Consider the following 20,600-nt stretch of genomic DNA (forward strand, 5'->3'; position numbering starts at 1 on the left):
CCAAAACAACTGAGAAACACCAATGAAAATGGGACTTTGCCTGAAAAGACAAATCCAATTTTTACAGAGCTAGCATTTTATAGTCACAAAACCAACAAATATTGGCCATGAAACTCCTCATCTCTTTGCATACATATGTACCTAATTTGCCATATTATCAGTAAACACAGTTTTTGACCCACTGCAGTTATTTAATATTAGATTTATTACTAAAATTGTTACCGGTTTCCCATAAAAAAAACCCAAAAAAATGAAAACAAACAATAAAAGGACAAAAAATAAGAAAAACCACCACCAGAGAGACTGTCCTGCATCAGAAAAGTTCATAGACTGAATAGGCAAAACAAACAAGCAGATATTAAATAGGTTTGTCCTGATTTCTTCTGTGCTCTCCTGAAGACCAGCCTACACCCACACTCAACAGATGCCACCATACAAGCAAGGAACAATCTCTTCACCAAGCAGAGTACAGATGTGGACACTAAAAAGCTCTTTCCTAGGGACAATCCTCTCTCTTCAAAGTTTCAGCTGCATGTACTCCACAAGCCTGACCTCCAGGCAACACCCCCAACATCAGGGATATTTTAATCATCACCCTTCTGAAGGTTCAAGCGTCATACCCATAACAGAGACAAAGCCAAACACATTTGAAGCTACTCAGGACAGCACCACGACTACCTCATCGAGCTCCTCGTTCACCAGAAAGGATCACTTAGAGGGATACAGAAATTAAAAGGCTACAAAACTGCCAGGAGCAGCACGCCAACAGATGAGGGGATGATGGCTGGCATGGCAGAGTTCTCATCAGCAGGCCAGAAGTCCACTCCAGCTGAGCCCAGCAGAGCAGGGCTGTGTTGGAAACATCCTATCAACAGCCCAACCAGGTAAGGCAAGAAATAAATCCAGAAAAAACAAAAAAAGCACCTATCCACTCCAGAGAAAAGCCCAAACAGCCCTCAGGCTGAGCTTAACTGAGGCGCCGAGGCCCAAGGGTGGGGCTGTGGGGGGAGGCCCCAGCTGAGGCTGGTGGGGCCTGTTGAGGATCCTTAGTGCAGCTGGGCCTCTGAGCAAACCCAGCCTTCCAGGCTGCCTTTACCATTTAAATGAGGGGCTTTCTTACTGCCTCATCCCTAGGAAGTTATGTTTCTGTATTTTGGGTTTACTACAACCTCTCTGAAAAGCCACCTAGCTGCTGGAATATCAAATCTAGGAGGTAGAGGCTGTGGCAGCCACCAAGCGCCTCATGCCTGGGGAATTTGGCTCTTCACCCCTTCGTTAGGAGTGATGGGGGTGCAGAGTCCTGCCCATCATCCTGCTGTCCCCTGCTCCTGAATGAGACCCTGTGCCATCCACAAAGCCCACGGGTCTGTCCTGGTCCAGGCCTGAGTCTGGGCTGAGGATTGGATCTGTCACAAAAGTAAAGATGAGGTGAATTGCATGGGAGTTTTCCTGATGTTTCACAGAGCAACTTACAAAGACAGAAGACAGCTTTACCAGGATCTCACTGGAAAGGCACAGCCTGGCAAACATTTCTAAAACATTTTAAAAGATTTTCTGCAGCACCAGCCTGTACTGCACCTAGCACTGCAGATTACTTACTTAAGTAAGTTGAGATTACATTACTTACTCCTTCTAGGAGTCAGGCTGTGTTTTGGAAACACCAACAATGTCTTATTCAGAGCTTGGCTCACAGGTTTGGGAGTATTAGTGCTACTGTATTCTACAACAGCACTGTCCTGCACTCATAGTGTACATGTACCAACACTCCAGGCTCTGATCATTTATGCATAAGAATATGCCAAAAGGTCCTACCAGGACAAAGCCTCATTTTTCTGGTGCTGTACTTATGTGTGGTAAAAGGAATCCCTGCCCCACAGACATCTTGCTACAGAGGTTGAAAGAGAGGCAAAATGCTGTTTTCAGATGACCAACTGAAATGTCTGATGCCACACGACCCCTGAGACCAAAAAAGATGCTCAGGAACTCGACCTGAGGCTCTAAGTCATTTATTCAAAGCCCTGCAGAAAGTCTATGAAAACTGTAGGTCTTCAGATAATTCACAGCCTCTTCTAGTTTCAGTCTTTCCCCATCAATTCTTCATTTAAAAACTAAGTGTACCCTTCAACTCATCATAAAAGTAACTCATACTTTATGTTTCAATAACATCTTAAATGAAAGTCTTTCAAACCATATACTAAGCATTAGCATCTCTGTGATAAGGACTGTTATTTATTGTTGCTGTAGGCCCAGCTGACTGTAACACAAGAGCTACAGCCATGAGGTGAAAACAGCAGGATTGTACCAGTGTGTTGTATTTAGAAAGATTATTTTTAACCTACTTGTATAACCAGTATATCCAGCTAAAATATAAAACTGGTTAAATATCATCAGTTGTTACCATGCTCATTTTAAGAGCAAACAGAAACACAGAACCCAGATGAGCTGCACAAAGGATCTGTCCAAGGATGAGAACACAGAAACACAATGTGCAACACAAAACTTCACCCAAGAGCTGAACCAAGCACCCAATGTCACACCTCAGCATGGACAAATCATAGCAGCTCACTTTAAACAGACAGGACTATTTTCCAATAGAACAAAATTCCAGATTTTTCTAGGTTTTAAAGTGTTGTTAACTTTACTACTAACTATTGTTTCCCTGTTCCTGCATGTGTTAAATTCCAGCCAACAAAGGGCCAGAGAATTGACATTTCATGGCAGAAGAGATTAAAACAAACAAGCAAACAAACAAAAACCAGGAGAAAATTGAAATATTGGCAGCTAGACCTAATTTTCTGGATACTATCAAGTCTTTTAACAGATTCAGAAGATGTGACAAAACTTTCTTAAGCAGCTAAGACTGTGGAAACTGATCTCACTCAGAAAATTGCTGTCTCCTAAGAAAACTTCTGATTGCTCCAGTGCTTGATTGAATCCAAACACAGAAGCAGATTTCTTCTGCTTACCCTGCGAACAGCATAGCACTTCAGACTCAAACAATCATCCATCTTTTGCAAAAATAGTTCATCTCTGTGTGGAACACAAAGTTATAGATACTCCAGAAATGTGAGATGCAAAAAAAAATCCAATCCAGATCTCAGCCAATAGTTCCTCCGAGGGGAATGATGCACTGCTGTGGAGAGCCCACACTGGGAAAGCAGGAGGGAAGCAGGGACTAACAATCACAGATTACAGCAAAGTATCTCTCAGCTGCAGTATACAGCAGTCCTCCTAGAGGGTAGTACATGCTAACAGGATCTGGCTTTTAAAAAGATGAGTTTTTTTGATCACAGGGAGTTTTACATGGCACAGGGCATGCTGGTGACAGCTGGAGTTCAGCTGTCTCAAAGAGGGAAAAGGATTGTCACCCATGAGTTGGCAGGGCTCAGTGAGGGGGATTTAAACCAGGCTCAAAGGGGGAAGGCAATAAAACCAGGCTTGCTAGCCATGAGCCTAAGTTTGGCATGCCAGTGTTGGGGGTGAAATCAAGAGCCCAGCTCAAGTGCATCTACCAATGCATCCAGCATGGCCAACAAACAGGAGGAGCTGGAAGCCACTGTGCAGCAGGATAGTGAGGAGGTGCCTCACTAGATCTGCTGTTTGCAGAGAAGGACTGGTGGGTGATGTGGTGGTTGGAGGCTGTCTTGGGCTTGGTGACCATGAAATGATAGAGTTTTTGATCCTTGGTGGAGTATGGAGTGGGGTCAGCAGAATCACTACCGTGGGCTTCCAGAGGGCAGACTTTGGCCTGTTTAGGACACTGGTCAAGAGAGTCCCTAGGGAGTTAGTCCTGAAAGGCAAAGGGGTCCAGGAAGGCTATATGTTTTTCAAGAAGAAAGTCTTAGAGGCACAGGAGTAGGCTGCCCCATGTGTCATAACATGGACTGGTGGGGAAGACAACTGGCCTGGATGAACAGGGAGCTTTTGTTGGGATTCAGGAAAGAAAGGAGAGTTTACCACCTTTGGAAGAAGGGGCAGGCAACTTCAGAAGAGTACAGGGATCTAGTTAGGTCATGCAGAAAGAACATCAGAAAGGCAAAAGGCCAGCTAGAACTCTGTGTGGCCACTGTTGCAAGAGATAAATCCAGTTGGCAGTGAGTCATGAGCTTGGGTTTGGAGCCAGTCTTATTTAAGATCTTTATCAATGATCTGCATGAGGGGATTGAGTGCACCCTCAGTAATTTACAGATGACACTGAACTGAGTGGGAGTGCTGAGGGTCAGGAGGCTCTGCAGAGGGATCTGGACAGGTTGGATCAACAAGCCAAGGTCAGTTGGATGAGGTTTAACAAGGCCAAGTGCTGGGTCCTGCACGTTGGTCAAAACAATCCCAGGAAATGCTCCAGGCTTGGGGATGAGTGCCTGGAAACCTGTCAGGCAGAAAAGGACCTGGTGGTGCTGGTGGACAGCCAGCTGAACATGAGCCAGCAGTGTGCCCAGGTGGCCAAGAAGGTCAAGACCATCCTGGCCTGGATCAGAAACAGTGTGACCAGCAGGAGTAGGGAGGTGATGTTGTCCCTGGACTCAGCACTGGTGAGGCCACAGCTTGAGTACTGGGTTCAGTTTTGAGCACCACAGGATAAGAAGGACACTGAGGTGATGCAGCAGGTCCAGAGAAAGGCAACAGCTGGTGAAGGGTCTGGGGAACATGTCTTATGAGGAGGCTGGGGGAAATGGAATTGTTTAGGCTGGAGAAGAGGAGTCTGAGGGGACAACTTATTGCTCTCTACAACTACCTGAAAGGAGGTTGCAGCGAGGTGGATGTTGGTTTCTTCTCCCAAATAACTAGCAATAGAACAAGAGGAAATGGCCTCAAGTTGCACCAAGGGAGAGTTAGATTGGCTATTAGGAAGAATTTCTTGACTGAGAGAGTGGTTAGACACTGGAATGGGCTGCCCAGGGAGGTGGTGGAGTCATCATACCTGGAGGCCTTCAAAAAACATGTAGACCTGGTACTTCAGTACGTGGTCATAGTAGTGTTGGGTTGAGGTTTGGACTTGATGATCTTAGAAGTCTCTTTCAACCTTAATGATCCTAGGATTCTGTAATTCTAAAACATTTCTGCAGCAGGCAGGACATCCTCACCGAACAATCCCCAAAACACCAGAAAATTTGTAATCTTGATGATCTGTGGACTCAGAAACACCTTGGTCAAGTCCACTCTGAGAGAGGAAGCGAGCAGACTCACAGGGCTGGTGACCAGCCACATGGGGTCCAGTGCAAGCACAGGGGCAGGATTCCCTGGGGAGGGCAGGTTACAGCCCACTCAGGGGGTGAAACAGGGGTGCAAACATGGAAAGTTCACTTCAGAGGAGGTTACCTGCTGCTTGTTCTCTGTGGGCAATAGAGGTATCTGTTTTGATGGGTGCCCAGGGCTTGCTCACCAAGAAGCATCTGGGCTGGTTCTGGGGACTTCAAGATGCTGTTGTTTATCTGCTGTCAGGGAGTGATGCTCCCTTAAAACTCCACAGTGATGTGGTTGAACATCTGAAGCTGCCTAGCCCCTCTGCTGGCATACAGGCAGGTGCCTGAGGTGAGGCACAAGGGCTGGAGCAACTCCTCGTGGAGGAGGACCCAGCCAGGAGACACCAAAGCACAGGAGGTGCAGCTTTTAGCAATGGGTCTACCCAGGCTGCTGAGCACGTGCCACACCACTCAAAGGTCAAGAGGCACCAGCCCTCCCTGCAAGGCTTAAAATGGGAGCTACCTGGGGAGCTGTAGGCCACCTTCTGAAGGAAAAACTTCACCCTTCCATGGGCATACCCAGAGGCTGACCCTTGGGAGGACACCTGCCCCAGTGCCAGGAAAACAAACCCCAAAGGAAAAGCAGTTTGTGTGCAACACCTTATCATCACCATTCTGTTCCTGTAATATGTGGGAAAACTAAGAAATTATCCAGCTCATTAACCATGAAGGAAGGAGGCATAGGAAGTGCTGGGACACAGAGAAGTCACCACTTGCTTTTTTTTAAGCATCTATAACCAGCTTATATAGATTCAGAATGAGGTATGTATGTGGGGAGCTGAACAGCCAGAAGAGGGTAGCATAAGTTAGTTAATAAAGCTCATCTGTAAAGCAGAGTTATTTTTGAAACACCTCCTTGTATTTCTGGCTGCATTGTAGAGAAATTTAACATTGAGAAACTCATCCCCAAGCTTTTGACAGAAGTGGGAAGGAGCTTTACAGTCAGGATTGACAGGGATTAAACTGACAGTGGGCCACTGGACCCTCTGTCACCTCCTGTTTGACCAATGCCTCTACTAATTAATAAAAATCCACATCCAAAGTGACTTCATTTGGGATAGCAGCACAAATCCTTAAAACTAACAGTGTTCCTGAGTGCTTCCTGGAACTCTGTCTTGCCTGCAGCAAATCTCAAAGGCCAGATGGGGAAGTCATGAAAATGCATAACACTGAGAGAGCACCTCCAGAAGATGTTTCAAGGCCAAGGTAATAGAACATGAAACAGGAGCTTGCTGAGTTCACCAGGCAGATGTATATTTGATGGCCTGAATCAAAGTGTTCTCCTTGCTGCTGCTCCTAATGCCTACCCAAAATAAAATGCTGCTCCCAGGGCCTGTATGCAATAAATGAGTATGTACAAAGGGAATATTTGGCAGAAGCAGAAACACCTCTGTAGAGACACCACCTCACAGGAGCTTTGGAGGATCCTTTTCTATGCCTATGGTGAGGATTCCATCAAGCCCCCCCATCAATACTCATAGCAGTAAACAAAACTGAATTGCTGTTGGGCACTTCATTCTACAAGAGCCATATCCACAGGGGTTAGCTTGCAGTCTTTTCTTCACCCCTGCAGCACTCTGCTCTGTGAAGCTGAAGGGGCTTGCCTGAGGAGGTGAATGAGAGGACAGGGCAGACTGGGGGACAGAGGTTATTACCCACATCACACTAGCAGTTAAAAATCCAAGACATGATCAGCCCTCCACTTATGCCAGGTGTTGTACACTCAGAGAGGATGGGAAAAGAAAGCTGAAACAGAAAGAAGGTGGGAGAGGAATGAGGTACAAAGATAGGAAATACCATACCCAGGAGCATACAGGGAATAGAAAAATTCCTGTCCTGCCTACATGCTTCTGGCAAAGCTGCTTCAAATTGCTCTAAACACTGTGAGGTGAAAAAGACTGTATGTGTGTTAACCCTTGGAATGGCACTGAGGAGATAATACACCATTTATTTGTATTTTATTTGTACTCTGTACCTGAAGCAAAGTGAAAATGCAAGCTGAATCTTTTGTTGATAACTCTTTTCCCTCCACCTTTTACAAAATAACATGTATAGAAAACATTTGAACTGCTGTATGAAGGTGGCATTAGGGTCTCAGATTATTCATCTCCTGAAGGGTTTGGTTCTAGGTATTGTGAAAACCTTCACATCATAGGTTAGGAAAGTCTTTAAAGCAGCACTGCCCCTTCAAAATGCCAAACTCCTACATTGTGAACTTGGTCACAATTTCCCCCAGACTTGGCTGGTAGTTACAGAAAGGACTTTTAATGGATATGCAAATATCCAGCTGCATGTCTGCTTCACTCAGTCCCCTGTCTCTGACCATTTTTTATGTGATATAGAAGCAAAACTATGAAGGTTCTTTCTGGACATCATCCTGAATGACACACAAAGGTTACAGTAATAAGCTGGCTCCCATGACCCTTCCTGCCTTTGCATTATGCACACAAGAAGTACATGATGGAAAGTGATGTTTGATGGAGTCTGTTTTCTGTGCACACCCCCCTGCTCTGAGCAGGGATTTTAGGGGATGATTTGTGTCAGTCTTGTTTGGCTGAGCTGCTCTCCTGAGCTGCCTGTCCCTTAGAAGGAGTGTGAGGATGTCCACGCCGAGTCGGGCAGCCTGGCCAGAGCACTTTCCCCTTGTGTCTCCATGCTGCTGGACACCATGCCCTGCCGAGGCATTTGGACTGATGATGCAGGGGGTAGGGGCACATTACCCCTTAGGAACATGCTTGAGGGGCTGCTGTTCACCTCACTCCCTGGGTTGGCAACATTGACAGCACTGTTGCTCACCGTCCACAGGCAAGGGTAGTGGCTGGGGAAAAAAAAAGCAGCACAAATTGAATGGCTTATTTCAAGGCATTTTCCCCCAGCACAAGACTTAACCACAGTAAAGCTCGTTATCTGCTAAAAGGCAGCTATGCAAATTGAGTTAAACTAGACCAGCCTTGCAGATCTTAAGTGAGAAACTACCAGCAACTCATCAGATTCAGTGAGCCTGGGGAGAGGCATGGAGAGAAATGCACAAATACGTGTGAAGATTTAAAGATTTTTTTTTCATGAGTGCTTACAAATTTTAAAGAGTTGCAGCTGATTTTCCTGGCACCTAAATCAAAGAAGAAATGTGTGTGTTTATTTTGAGAAAAGGAGGGGAAATATTTGATAATTAATTGACTCTATAGGTCTAAATTCCAGCCATGCCTAAACCATTTTCTACCTTATTAACAATATTTTTATACAAGAACATGAATTAGGTTGTTACTTTCCCCATATGGAAGTAGGACCCTCATTTTATGCAGGAGACTACTCAAGAAATCATACAGAAAAATAATTCAGCTTTAAAACTCTCACAGATTGTAGATAGCAGAGTTCTCTGTGGCTGTTCCAAGATACTGGTTTTTTAGGAGTGCTGGGGAAAAACAAAGCTCCCATTGATTTTACAGTGGAGATAATTAGCCAGTAGGGAAGATCTGTCCAGGAATCTTGAGCTGGGCACTTAAGACATGTTTCAAATCCTGGAAGAAGTTGTGAATCACCAGGGCAGTCCTACAATACCAGCAGTTTTCCCATACCCCCTTACCTGGCTCCAGGGCTGGCAGCTCCCTTCGTGTGTGGCACTGGCAGCAAATTAGCATGTGGAGAGGATGGCAAAGTCCAGCTGTCATGTCCTGAGAATACCTGAAGATTATTGCTGGAGCTCTCCAACAAATTAACTTTGAGGGTGGGGAAGAAAAGAAAAGCAACAAAAAATCCTCAGTGACTATTGCAGAGAGATTGTTTTAAGGCAACAGAACACAGGTATGCCTGAGGAGAGCAATCTGATTGTGAGGTTCCCAGTCACAGGGAAGGACAAAATTCATGTGTTTATTAAAAGAGTAGGAAGTTGCCATTGTAATTCCAGGCAAAATATGAATATGAGAAGGTAGAGCATGATAGACAGAGGCTATGCAGTTTTGCAAGTCTGAATAAGAGTCTTTTCATTAATGATAATTTCCATATAACTGACAACATTTTGATACAGATTTTGTTATAACCTGAGCTTAAATATTTCTGTTAAACAGCATGTCATGCTAAATTATAATTAGCAAGCAGATGACTTTATCCTTACTCTTTTTTTTTCTAGCCAATTTCCTCTGATCAAAGTAGAGTCAATCTTGGGAACCCAACAGCCAGATCTAGAGAAAAGGACTCAGTACCAAAACTCATCTCAAGTCAGCTCCTATCATATTCTCAACTTGAGAGCACAATTGCTTCATGGCATGACATTGAGAGAAGGCTTTCAGTGCTCTTTTTGTATAACTAGGAGTTGTGCTTTAAGCAAGATCATTCTCCCTCATTTATAATTAACAGCTACAGAACATACTCTGTGCATGCATGGCTCAAGTGCAGGTTGTTACAGAGACTCGTGGTGCTCTTTCCTAACCTCAGCTCTTGCTTTAATACTTATGCTGCCTGAAACAGGGGCCAGTCAGGCAGAGAATGTCTGTTCCCTGGAATCAAGCAGCATTGGAGTTGTACCTGTAGGTGGCCTCAGCTCTTGTTTTAATACTTATACTACCTAAAGCAGGGGCCAGTCAAGCAGAGAATGTCTGTTCCCTGGAATCAGCAGCATTGGAGTTGTACCTGTAGGTGAATGATTTCTCTGGAGGTAGGAAGGGGGGTAGGGAGCAGCCCGATGCCCTCGCAGTGCTGGGTATCTCTCACAGCTGTGGGGATTGTGTGGAGCTGGCAGAGACAAAGGTCCAGTGTACTGATAATTAGAGCTTCCTGATGCACACATTGTGTCTGGGTTGGAAATCAACCAGCCACCCACTTTGAGGGGAGAGAGAGAAGAAAAGTATTACAGTGCTAAAACACTGGGATACAATAAAGTAACCAGCCTTGCAGAGTCAGGTGTGCCAGAGAAATGCCAAGCAGATTCAAAAGATACAGGCTTATGTCAATCAAAAAAGCCAAAAATGACAATCAAAAAACCAAAACCAACCTCAAAAATCCCAAACCCACCAACCCTAAAAACAAGACCAGAAAACAACTAACAGGAAATTGCCACAAGCAACAGAGAACAAATGAAAACTATCATTAAAGTGAATACGGCCTCTGCTGCCCCCATTTTTTTACCTGTTCACCAATGAAAGGTAATTTTATAGGTGACTAAAATATTCACAGTTACAAATACAAAAAAAAAAAGTAAAAAAAAGCCCTAAAAATGTCATACATCATCTTGATTCTAGATTCCTTTTCATTTTGAAAAACTGGATCACAAGGAAAATGAACCCTCTGCACAAACTGTTGCAGTATTTTCTTCTGTGTGGTTTCTTCAGTCTTATTTTATTTTTAAAGGCTCTCTTTCAATGAACACAATTCAGGACTCAGTGAGTGACTGGTATGATCCAGTTAAGCAACAGGTCCCAGTACTTATCATATCACATCACATAAAACTTCACCTGACATGAATAAAAGCCTTACAGTGAGAATATGTCATATGTTGACCTTCAGAGACTGTTTCTGGAGCATCCTTGGGATGGTTTCTGAAAAGCAAAATGTTTAGTGGTAAAACTTCTTACAGAGGAATTACAAGAGGAAGTTAAAGCCAGAATGATTCACTGAAAAAAAAATGGAAAAGTTAAAAAAGAGACAAATCCATCTTCTTTCACCACTTGCTAGACAGCAGTAGATTTTTCTGCAGTCTGCCATAAAAGGAGCTTCTTAAGTGGTGAGAGGAATGGAAAGAAATACAGGTTATCCTGCAGGCACGTGGGACACGTTATATGTCAGAAGACAGAGCAGGTCCAAACAAAATTTATTGGCCATTAAGGACTGGAATACAGAATTTGGATGCTCCACTGCAACAGCATGGATGAGGCAAGTAAAAGTTTGAAAGATTAACCATGATTTATTTCTGATGGAAGCATCTTTAGCATCTCATCTATCTCACACCTGTAGGTTACATTTAATAAACACACAACACATTATCACACAGATTTCATATCATCAGTGTAGTTACATTAGTGTTAAGAGCCCAATTTCCCTTTAGTTATGCTTTTCAACATCTGCAGTTAACTTTTGTTCTTGAGCTATCAAATTATGGGGTTCATTAGCATGTAACTACCATGTAGTGAACACAGTGTATAACATTACTAGGGAAGTTCACACCATCTCATTTCAGGCTTCCTCTGTAGATAGTGCTAAGTCCCAGGACCCCAAAAAAGACAGTTATCTACTTCAGACTCTGCTGTAACAATTGGATAGTGTCCCCACTAATATTAGTGGAGTGACTCTGGATTTAAGACAGCAGAAACTGGATTAAAGTCATATAATTTATTTTTCACATTGTGACGCCACAGTTTTAACTATTTCAGCAGCAAAATGCTACTGGAGGAAAAAAAAATAATATTAACTCACCTTTCTTTTGCATCCAGGAAGGCTTTGGCAAAGGGATTATACTTGATTTTGAGAGCTGTTATCTTGAGTTTACAGAAAACAAGGCATGTTAGTGAAGGCAATTTGGAATAGAAACGTGACAAAACATCTTCTAGAGTAAACTAAGTGGAACTGCCTTAGTTAGCCTAATAAAATATATCCCCACACACAATGTTTTCAGGGCTGGTTAGGGGAGAGCTCTGCAGAACACCAGTCAGGGCAGCCTCATGGCATGGGCCAGCCTGGCAAACCCTGTGGGATGGTGGATGCTTTCAAGAGAGATCAAACACTGAATTGCTACAAAGCATGAATCAAATCTGCAGCAGCTCTAGCTAAGGGATGAGGCAGATGGGTTACCCATTGTCACAATCCAAAGCATCCCTCAATTACATTTTGGGAAGAAATATTCCCATGGAAGGTTGCTCTGCTCTCCAACTGTTTGTATTATAAGAAATAGGGAGAGGTAGGGTTGTCATTAGAACTATCAGTCATGGCTGGAGAGAGATTTGATGTGACTGTGGGGTTTGGGGTTTTTTTTCCAGTAAGGGATTGGGATGCCAGGACAGATGGACCAGTTTGGAATAGCTGTAGCAGGATATTAAGCTAAACCTGGTTTGTACTGGAGCCAGACACTAGATGAGACAATGCCCTGCTGCAGAGAGCAGGCAGAGGACTAGAGCGGATGGAGCACTACACTGCATGGGACCAGTGAGGAAACAAGAAAAGGACCAGTCTGCCCATGCCAATCCTGCAGTTAATAAGCTTTTAACACATCTCCTCAGTGGTAAGCAAGAGCACAGTGTGGCATCCACCTACCTCTTCATTCTGATAGGCAGTCACAGCTATGAACTGTGTCTCGGGGAAGGAGCAGTTCAGCACCATGCGGTGCGGGCCCCCCACGCGGACAATGTGTACCTGGGGCTCGTACTTGTGCAGGGAGTTCAACATTATCTGCACAGAACAAAAGAGAGACAGATCCCAACACCACTCTGGAGCATCCCACTGCTACTCTTCCACCCCAGCTCTGTAACACACCAGATGTCTCTGGTAAACCTCCCCCATCAGCGATGACTGACAGCAGAAGGGCATGTGCTCTCCTCCCCTCTGATGAACAGAAGGAGAACTGGCTGGACTTGGACATAAAGCTTTTGATAGAACAGCATTAGTGAACATCTGTGTTAGAAGCTACAGCCTTCAAACCATTTGCCTTCCATTGCACTAGAGGCTGTTGAAACAGTTACAGGGCAACCCCTGTCCTGCTGTGACTATCTGAAAGACTCAGAGTCACTGTCACTGGAATCGAGGCCAGAAGGGAGCTGAGGCAGCCACCCAGTCACCTTTCTGGGTGAGATGAAGTGTATCCAAACAAACCTGGGCAGATGTCTGTAACTGGGCATTAGAAGCTGTGAACAGCATTGATTCCACAATACACCCCTCTCAGGAAATCTGTTATATTGTTTAATTCTCTTTACTGCAAAAAAAACACTTTAATTCTTTTTTAAATCTGTACTTTGGCAAGTGCTGTGTGCATACATGAGTGTGTATATATACACACATCTGAAAGAACACTGCCACTAGCATTAAACACTTCTAGACACCTACTACTTTCTAATCACACCACAAAAGGAGAGGCTGCAGCACAGAATTGTCAGTTCTCAAGAATTGTTGTCAAGTTCTCAGAAGAAAACAAGGGGAGCTTCAGTCATTTGTTATTTAGTGACTTATTTACTGACTTTGGGCTCTGTTTCTCATATGGCTTTTCCTCCCCTACCTCCTACTTTTTTTCCTCTTCACCACATATACACGTTGTGCTCCCCTGTTTATTTCCCCAGGGTCTTGTTGACCCTCCAAGGTTGATTTCCTGTAACTTTTTTACCCTCGTGCATACTTTTCTGAGGCCTTTGACTTTTCTGGGGTCCTGGATGCAGGACAAGAATTTGCAAATTCAGATCCTGTTCTATGCTCCACAGTGACTCTTGTGTGCTGATTCCATGTGTGACTTGGGATAACTCAAATCATCTTTCTGTTCTTCAGCCTGTAAAAACTGAGATAATTTCCTACCTAATTAGGGTACTAGGCTTATGAATGTACCTCACAAACCTAATGGAAATAACAGATAGAAAATGTATAATATTTAGATGAAAGAAATTGATTCTGGGCTGACAAGTATCATCCAGTGTAGGAGTTTTGTAGAAAAAAACAAACAAGTGAACAAAAGGTCTTGGGCAACATTTTACCTTTGGATGCATCATCAAAAATAGAACACAAAACATAACTAATTTCCCTGTTTGCATTTTTAAGGGGTTCAAAGAGAAAGTCACTTATTTCTGGTACATGTGGTTTCTTTCCAAAGGCCAAAGCTGATTCAATAGAATATTGATAATTATCATGATGCAGAAGCAGACATAGTAATTATTTCATTTAGGAGCAGCCTTTTATTCTGCTATCTGACTCCTGCCAACATTCCACTTACACCAAACATCATGGGGGAACACAACAAAAAAACCTAATACCCGTGACCATTTTTTCCCCCCTTCTCTGAAGTCCTGTGTAAAAATCCCCAGCGTACAAGACCAACTCTGAAAAAGCTCCCTGATGATTAAGTAAACCACAGCACTCTGTCTCTCTTAACATCAAGAAGTCCATTAAAATCTGAAAGCGCCAATTAAGTCCTGTTTATTCCTGTTTACATTTGGCCTCCAGAGAATAATTGGCATCTGTGGGTGAAGAGGCCTGTAAGGGCCTCCATAATTACATAAATGCACCCTTGATATTTCTTGATTGGTAGGTGCTTGCGACCGAAGCCAAGAGGTGTACGGGGGAAACATCAGGCCGTACCTGCCCACTCCCGTTGAGCTTGTTGGTAAGTTTGACTTTGCTGAAGGAAATGGCAGCTTTCATCCAATGGGCCCCAAAGTTGGGGGAGTCTGGGTGGATGTAGACGCAGCTGTGGCTCGGGGGTTCTGGTTTCCCAGCTGGCATCCACTCCCCGTTGACGTACTTCCAGCGGTGCCCGTCCGTCGGGGCGAAGTCCAGCAGGAAGGAGTACATGGCATTGGGGTCCAGGCCTGACACGCTGATCTTCAAAACAGGGAACATCCTCCTGGCCAGGAAAAACAACAGAGAGAGACCACTGGAAAGGGGTTTTGGAAGGCTCTCCTCAGTCTGTGAGCAGATGCTCACAGGGTAGGTCAATGCGCCCAGGTATGAATATCACCAACTGTCAGCTGAGCCCAGGGGATCATGTTAAAAACATCCTCAGGCGTGGGACAAGAAGGCATGAACAAAACTGAGCAGGTTGAGGAGGTGCAGGTGAATCACAGATTCACTGCTTTAATCCCATTACAAAGTGCAGGTCCTTGGTGCTCAGATTTCTCTGACATAGGCTCCTGTACTCTGCCCAGTGGCTGAGTCCCCACTTTGATGCTGGATGTATCCTCTGAAATCATCCTGCAGTCTCCAGCAACCAGGACATAATTCCAGCCAGGTACTCAGACTCCAGTTAAATTTATTTGCCACACTACTCTATAAAAAAGGTTTTCCTCCCTTCCTTCGAAGGGATAGTCATGTTCTACAACCTTTGTGAGCAAAATCAGTCACTCCCCTCTGTCCTATCCTGTGATTCTTGTGTCACATCACAAGATGTGGTTCTTCACATCATCTCCTACTCAAGTAATTGTTTCCAGGTAGCACTATTCCAAAGTCTGCTACATTTTCCTTGTCTAAAAATACTTCTTGATTTTATCAAAAGTTGTGTCAGGTTAGTCTGCCATGACTTAAATTTAATAAAATGTCTCTTAATCTCATTTTTCATTGTCTTCTATAAATTTCATTACTCTTTCCTTCAAAATACATCATGAATTCTTAATTCAGGAATATACTTAGAAGTCTGCAGTTAGTTGAAATGTGGTTTTGCCTTTTCTTAAGTGCAAGTATTCATGTGCCACCACCATTACCTAAATCTCCACTTTGAGAAGTTTGGTTAAAATCCTTACACTTGGTAGCTCCTCCAGTAACTTGGTCCCACTCTTCCATATTCCCTGATCTCAGCTTGATCAGCTTCTTCTTTTAGTTCCACCTTAAAAACAATATTGTCCTTTACTAAGCTCTAAAAGTCTATCAGCCAGCCTTCCCAACATCTTGGGCACTGAAAACTGAAATCCTGCCTTTGTTTAGTTTTGGGGAAATGCTCCTTTTGTGCTTAGTTGTCCAACGTCACCTTTTCTCCATCTCCTTTATCTTTTCTTTCACAGAGGAGACTTGCAGCAGCTCACAGCTAGGCTTTCACCAGTTAACTGCCTCTCCCAGTTTTTGGGATCCACACCACACAGCTTTGAATTGGCATCTCAGTGCCTGCAAGCCTGCAGCAATAGAGTTAGTAGGGCTCTAACCATTTCAGGAACTAGGAAAAACATATGCTCAGCAGAACAGAGGAGTGTCCCAACAGAAGCATCCTGGTCATTACATTTCTCAGCTTGTCAAGGACTACACATGGTTACTGCAGAGGATTATTATTGCTGTCACATTCCTCCTACATGAATAAGAGCCTTCCCTACCCCAAGCAGCTCTGTCCTGATCTCTCCTGGAAAATGCCATTTTGCTGTGCCACATTTAATCTTTAAACTCCTTTTCTCTGCAGGTACAGAGAGCCTGGTTACACCAAGGAACCACAACAATTGCCTGAGGTCCATGTCTACAAGGTAAGATCCCTCTCTAGGCTTAGGTAGGTACCAGTGCCAGATGTCCAAACTACACAAGAAGGAAACAAACTCCAGACTCTCTCAGGGGACACCAGAATTCTCTGTCCCTCCAGGCAAATCATCCTGTGACACCCAACTGCAGGCTGCCAACAATCTCCTACCACATCCCACTCATCACCTGCTTTTCTGGACACTTGCACATAGTTCTTGCTGTGTACATCCAGCACCTCCTGCTGACAGGAAAAGACTCAGAGAAATTTGAGATTTTTCATCTAATATGAATACCTGGTGATGTAGAGCCAGGGCAACACTGGGAAAGATTGAACTGTGATCTTTCTAATTAAATAGGAGTTTAGGCAATGTTTTATATGCTACATTTAATGTGTCACCAGCCATCAAATTGGGATGCAATAAAAAATATGGATGCATTGCTCCCTGCACCTCCCAGACTTCCTACTGTCAGTCTTCAAAGTACCACACTTAGATATTTAGCTGAAATTGAAGTGGAAGGCAAAATTAATCCACATGAAAACTGAATTTCACTAGCTTTCTCAGAACCCTCCACGTTGCATACAGATTGTTAATCCCTCTGCCCACAATGCAGATTTCTCTGCCTCTCACACTTGAGAGGTTTATCCCCAAAAGACCTATAGACTGATGCCAGAAGAGAACACAGTCATCATCAACTCCAACCTTGTGCATCACAGAGGTGACAGCACTTCCCTGAGCTAACCTGCTTCACACACAGTTAATCCCCACTTCACTTGGACCAGCCTGTCCTGACTGCACAGATTTTAATGATGGAAAACTCATCACCTCACTCATTCTGCTGATTAAGTGGCTTTGCTGTTAAAATCACATTTATCTGTCTTTTAGCGTGGCAGATGATGATTTCCCCAAATTTCTTTCAGTCAGAATGTTTGTTTCAGTGATCAGGTAGGTACACACGTGACCTCCATTACTGCAGGAGCTGAGCACTTCAGCCTCTTCAATTTATTTAGAGCAGATCTGCTACAATTACTAGACAGTACAGAACTTGAGTGGGAAGATGTTTGATATCAAACTTGAATGTGTAGTAACCAGTGAAGTTGCTTTAGCATTTAAGCCTGGGAAGGGCTCCTTTTCCACCACTCAGGTTTGCCTGTGCTGATCCACTGGGAATTCTCCCCATATGCAGAGGGGAAGAGCAGCACTTTCCTGCCTCCAGAACAGCAGAACCTTCCTGCCTCCAGAACAGCAGCACCTTCCTGCCTCCAGGCAGCAAAGTGGATTGCAAAGTGCCAGGACACTGCACAGCTAATATGATGTAAACCCTGAGAGGGAAAACCTGCTCAAGCAGAAAACAGAGTTTGAGATTGAAAAGTCAATTGAATACAATAAATCAAAAAATAGGAGAGTGATTCCCACTGTATCAGCCACACCCACTGTGTGATATGTCACTTTGGGATACAGCATGCAGTTGAATTTCACTAATATCTATCCTTTTCAGAATATATCTGTCTTCCCTGTGTACCTACTCACATTGCTCTGGCAGGTGATTAGTATAATGAAGTAGGATACAGCCATGGAGACATCCATGTGTTAACACTGAAGTTGGCTCATCTAATTATGACATTTTGGGACCCTCTGTACCAATTAGAGATGACTCAATTGCAGCAGACAGAATTGTGCAGGCTAGAATTTGACACTTGAGGATCACTAATCAATCAGCCTTTCATTCTCTGGGATGCTCCTGTATCAGGTTTCCATTTAATTTCTGAATTTTGCTCTGAATTTTGTCTGTGTCTGCACAGACTGTCTTGGTTTTCACAGGCAGATTGGCTCTCCCTGTTCATCTTAGAACCCAGTTTTCAAAAGTGTTCATATACCCTTCAGCAAGAGGGACTGGGTGAGTTCTACTCATCTAAGAAGCAGCAGCAGAATTAAATCAATATTTTTTCTGCTTAGAATCCCTCTGGAGACAATTAGAAGAAGGTTGAACCTGGAAAAAAAACAAAATCAGCACTCATAGGAAACCTTCTCAAGTTTGTCTCCTTTTGAACAGCCAGGAATTGTTCAGGGAGCTTTGCTGCAGGACACTGTCTGTGTTTCCTTTTTTTTTTGGTGTGCTGATATGTTTGTTAAGGCAGATGCTTTCAGAAGCATAAGAGATCCTCTATCATAGTCCCTGATGCCACAGCAACTTCATTAAAAGGATTTATGCAGAGGACTGACACACTTCTATAATTCTTTAAGATTGCTGTAGTTTGATCATAAAGAACCTACTCCTGCCCCTGGTGACATTACTAGTGCTGTCACCAGCTTTAGGAAAATTAGGATCATGCAGATGAGGAGTGTATATGTTAGAATACAGAAAAATAAGGCAGCTTACACAATAAAATAAAAAGTAACCAGGTATATTCAAGTTATAAAAGATTCCCTTATCATCATCAGAAGAAGATCTTATCTATGCACTCAGCTAGACAGTTCAGAGAGAACTGGTATCACTGTGCCATCCTGATTTACATTAGCTGAGAGGAAAGAGACTGAAAAAACCCTGTTGGTAAGGTGCAATACTTTGTACCCATTTAACTAATTGGAGGCAAACCTATCTTACCTCATTTTTGGTCACTTATGTTGCTAAGGAGTCATTTAAAGCTACGTGCAGTAGGTGAAAGTCCACTCTGAAGTTTGCTGTAGCCTAGTAGCAGTTTTTCAAGTAATTTAAACGAAGCAAAAAGCAGCTCCTCAGTGCAAAGAGAAACTCAGCAGAAAATTTCTAGCCCTGTAGGTTAATAGGAGGCATCAGGATGGCAACAAGCAGTGTTACACCAACAGATATTTTGGGAAGGTGGCTGTTCTCTCAATAGAATAACTTTGCTGAGCCAAGAGATGAGATTTTTCCTTTTAACTCTTTTCACCTATGTCAAGCTCCAGTCAGCAGTAATATCACCCACAAACTCTGTGTTTGTTAACCCATATTCCACACTTTTCTAAGGGCACCAGCAACAACTACAGAGCAACACCATCATGTCACTACACACACACACACCATGCAGGGTACAGTTTTATTGTACCCTGTTCCAGGACAGGCTGCTTGTACAAACTGTTAACACCCAAGGCCAGGGAGAGGCACGGAGAGCAGCTGGGTCTAACCCCACCAGTCTGCTTCTGTGCAGTGACATGAGGTCCACGGGTAAGGACTCCCTAACAAAAGGCTGATGATTATTAGGACAAGAAGTCGCTGAGAAGATTTTGAGTGTTACCATCTATTCCCTTGCCAAGTTTCCTTCTTGTGCAGCCTTAAGTTGTGAACGTTTCTCCAGCAGGAAAAAATAAAGGGTGGAAGGAACGGTTTAGCACTGACCAAAAAGAAGCAAGGACACCCCATTCTGTTCACAGCTGGTTTTAGGGGACTGCAAGGCTGCAGGGAGAAATCTTTAAGTCTGCAATTCACTATTCAACTCCTTACCCCCCCTGGCTGTGTCCACACGGTGCCGAGCAGCTCACTCACCTGCCGTTCTTGGTCACGATCATCTCGTTGGTGACTTCCCTGAACCTCTGCCAGAGCGTGGCATCCTCCAAGACAACCTGGAGCTGCTTCTCCGTGGGGTCTCCTTTGTCCCTCCCTGCCCTCAGCTCGCTCTCCACCACGCTGAGCAGCCTGGAGACCGTGCAGTCGCTGGCTTTTTGGCAGCCCAGGTCTGCCATGACGACCGGCCTGCCAGAAACTTCAGGGAGCTGTTAAAAGACAAAACATAACGGGCTAAATCAAAAGAGGAGTCGGTTCGTGGGGGACCCTCTGCCAAACGTGCTTGTCCTCACTCTTGTCACCGAGTAGCTCCTTCCTCTGGAAGTCCCAACGGGCAGTGACACCAGCGTGGGGAGCTTTACACACACACACTCCACACAAAAAGAGGACTACCTCCTAATTACCTGTCAGACGGTCAGGTGGGTGGCAGGCTGATGACTCAATTGGCTGCCTTGAAAGAAGAGTCCTCCATCCAAATTAGCATGCTTTTATCTTTTTTTCAACCTGAAGTGGGTCTAATTGTTCTGCTTGAGAACCAGGTTTCCATTAATGAAAATTGTTTCATTTCCAGACTGAAACAATGCCTGGAAATTGCGTTCCCGCTGATGCGGACCCGAACCGAAGGAGCTGGGAACAGTCAAAGATAGTCACACAGAGAAGGCAGTCTTAAAATATTTTCAACAGGCACGTTGAATAAACGCATTAACCTCGTTCCTCTACGTT

At 44.1% G+C, this 20,600-nt stretch overlaps 1 protein-coding gene across 1 annotated transcript; it reads right to left on the reverse strand.

Moving 5' to 3' along the window:
- Positions 1-7,826: 7,826 nt before the first annotated feature.
- TBX19 (T-box 19) lies at positions 7,827-20,056 on the reverse strand. Its single transcript, XM_008950339.1, has 8 exons — positions 19,860-20,056; positions 14,505-14,769; positions 12,483-12,617; positions 11,649-11,710; positions 10,713-10,774; positions 9,870-9,971; positions 8,827-8,959; positions 7,827-8,061 (listed from the first exon to the last, which is right to left on the reverse strand). The coding sequence occupies exons 1-8, from the start codon at positions 20,054-20,056 to the stop codon at positions 7,827-7,829; spliced, it is 1,191 nt and encodes a 396-aa protein (XP_008948587.1).
- Between the last annotated feature and the right edge of the window lie 544 nt (positions 20,057-20,600).

The sequence above is a fragment of the Merops nubicus genome, unplaced genomic scaffold (assembly GCF_000691845.1).
Source record: "Merops nubicus isolate BGI_N331 unplaced genomic scaffold, ASM69184v1 scaffold3160, whole genome shotgun sequence".
NCBI classification, from domain to species: domain Eukaryota; kingdom Metazoa; phylum Chordata; class Aves; order Coraciiformes; family Meropidae; genus Merops; species Merops nubicus.

Coding starts and splice junctions, on each gene's coding strand:
- TBX19 (XM_008950339.1), bottom strand. CDS start 20,056: ATGGCAGACCTGGGCTGCCAAAAAGCCAGCGACTGCACGGTCTCCAGG. Junction 14,770..19,859: donor ATCGTGACCAAGAACGGCAG/GTGAGTGAGCTG, acceptor TTTCCTGGCCAG/GAGGATGTTCCCTGTTTTGA. Junction 12,618..14,504: donor AGCTCAACGGGAGTGGGCAG/GTACGGCCTGAT, acceptor TGTTCTGTGCAG/ATAATGTTGAACTCCCTGCA.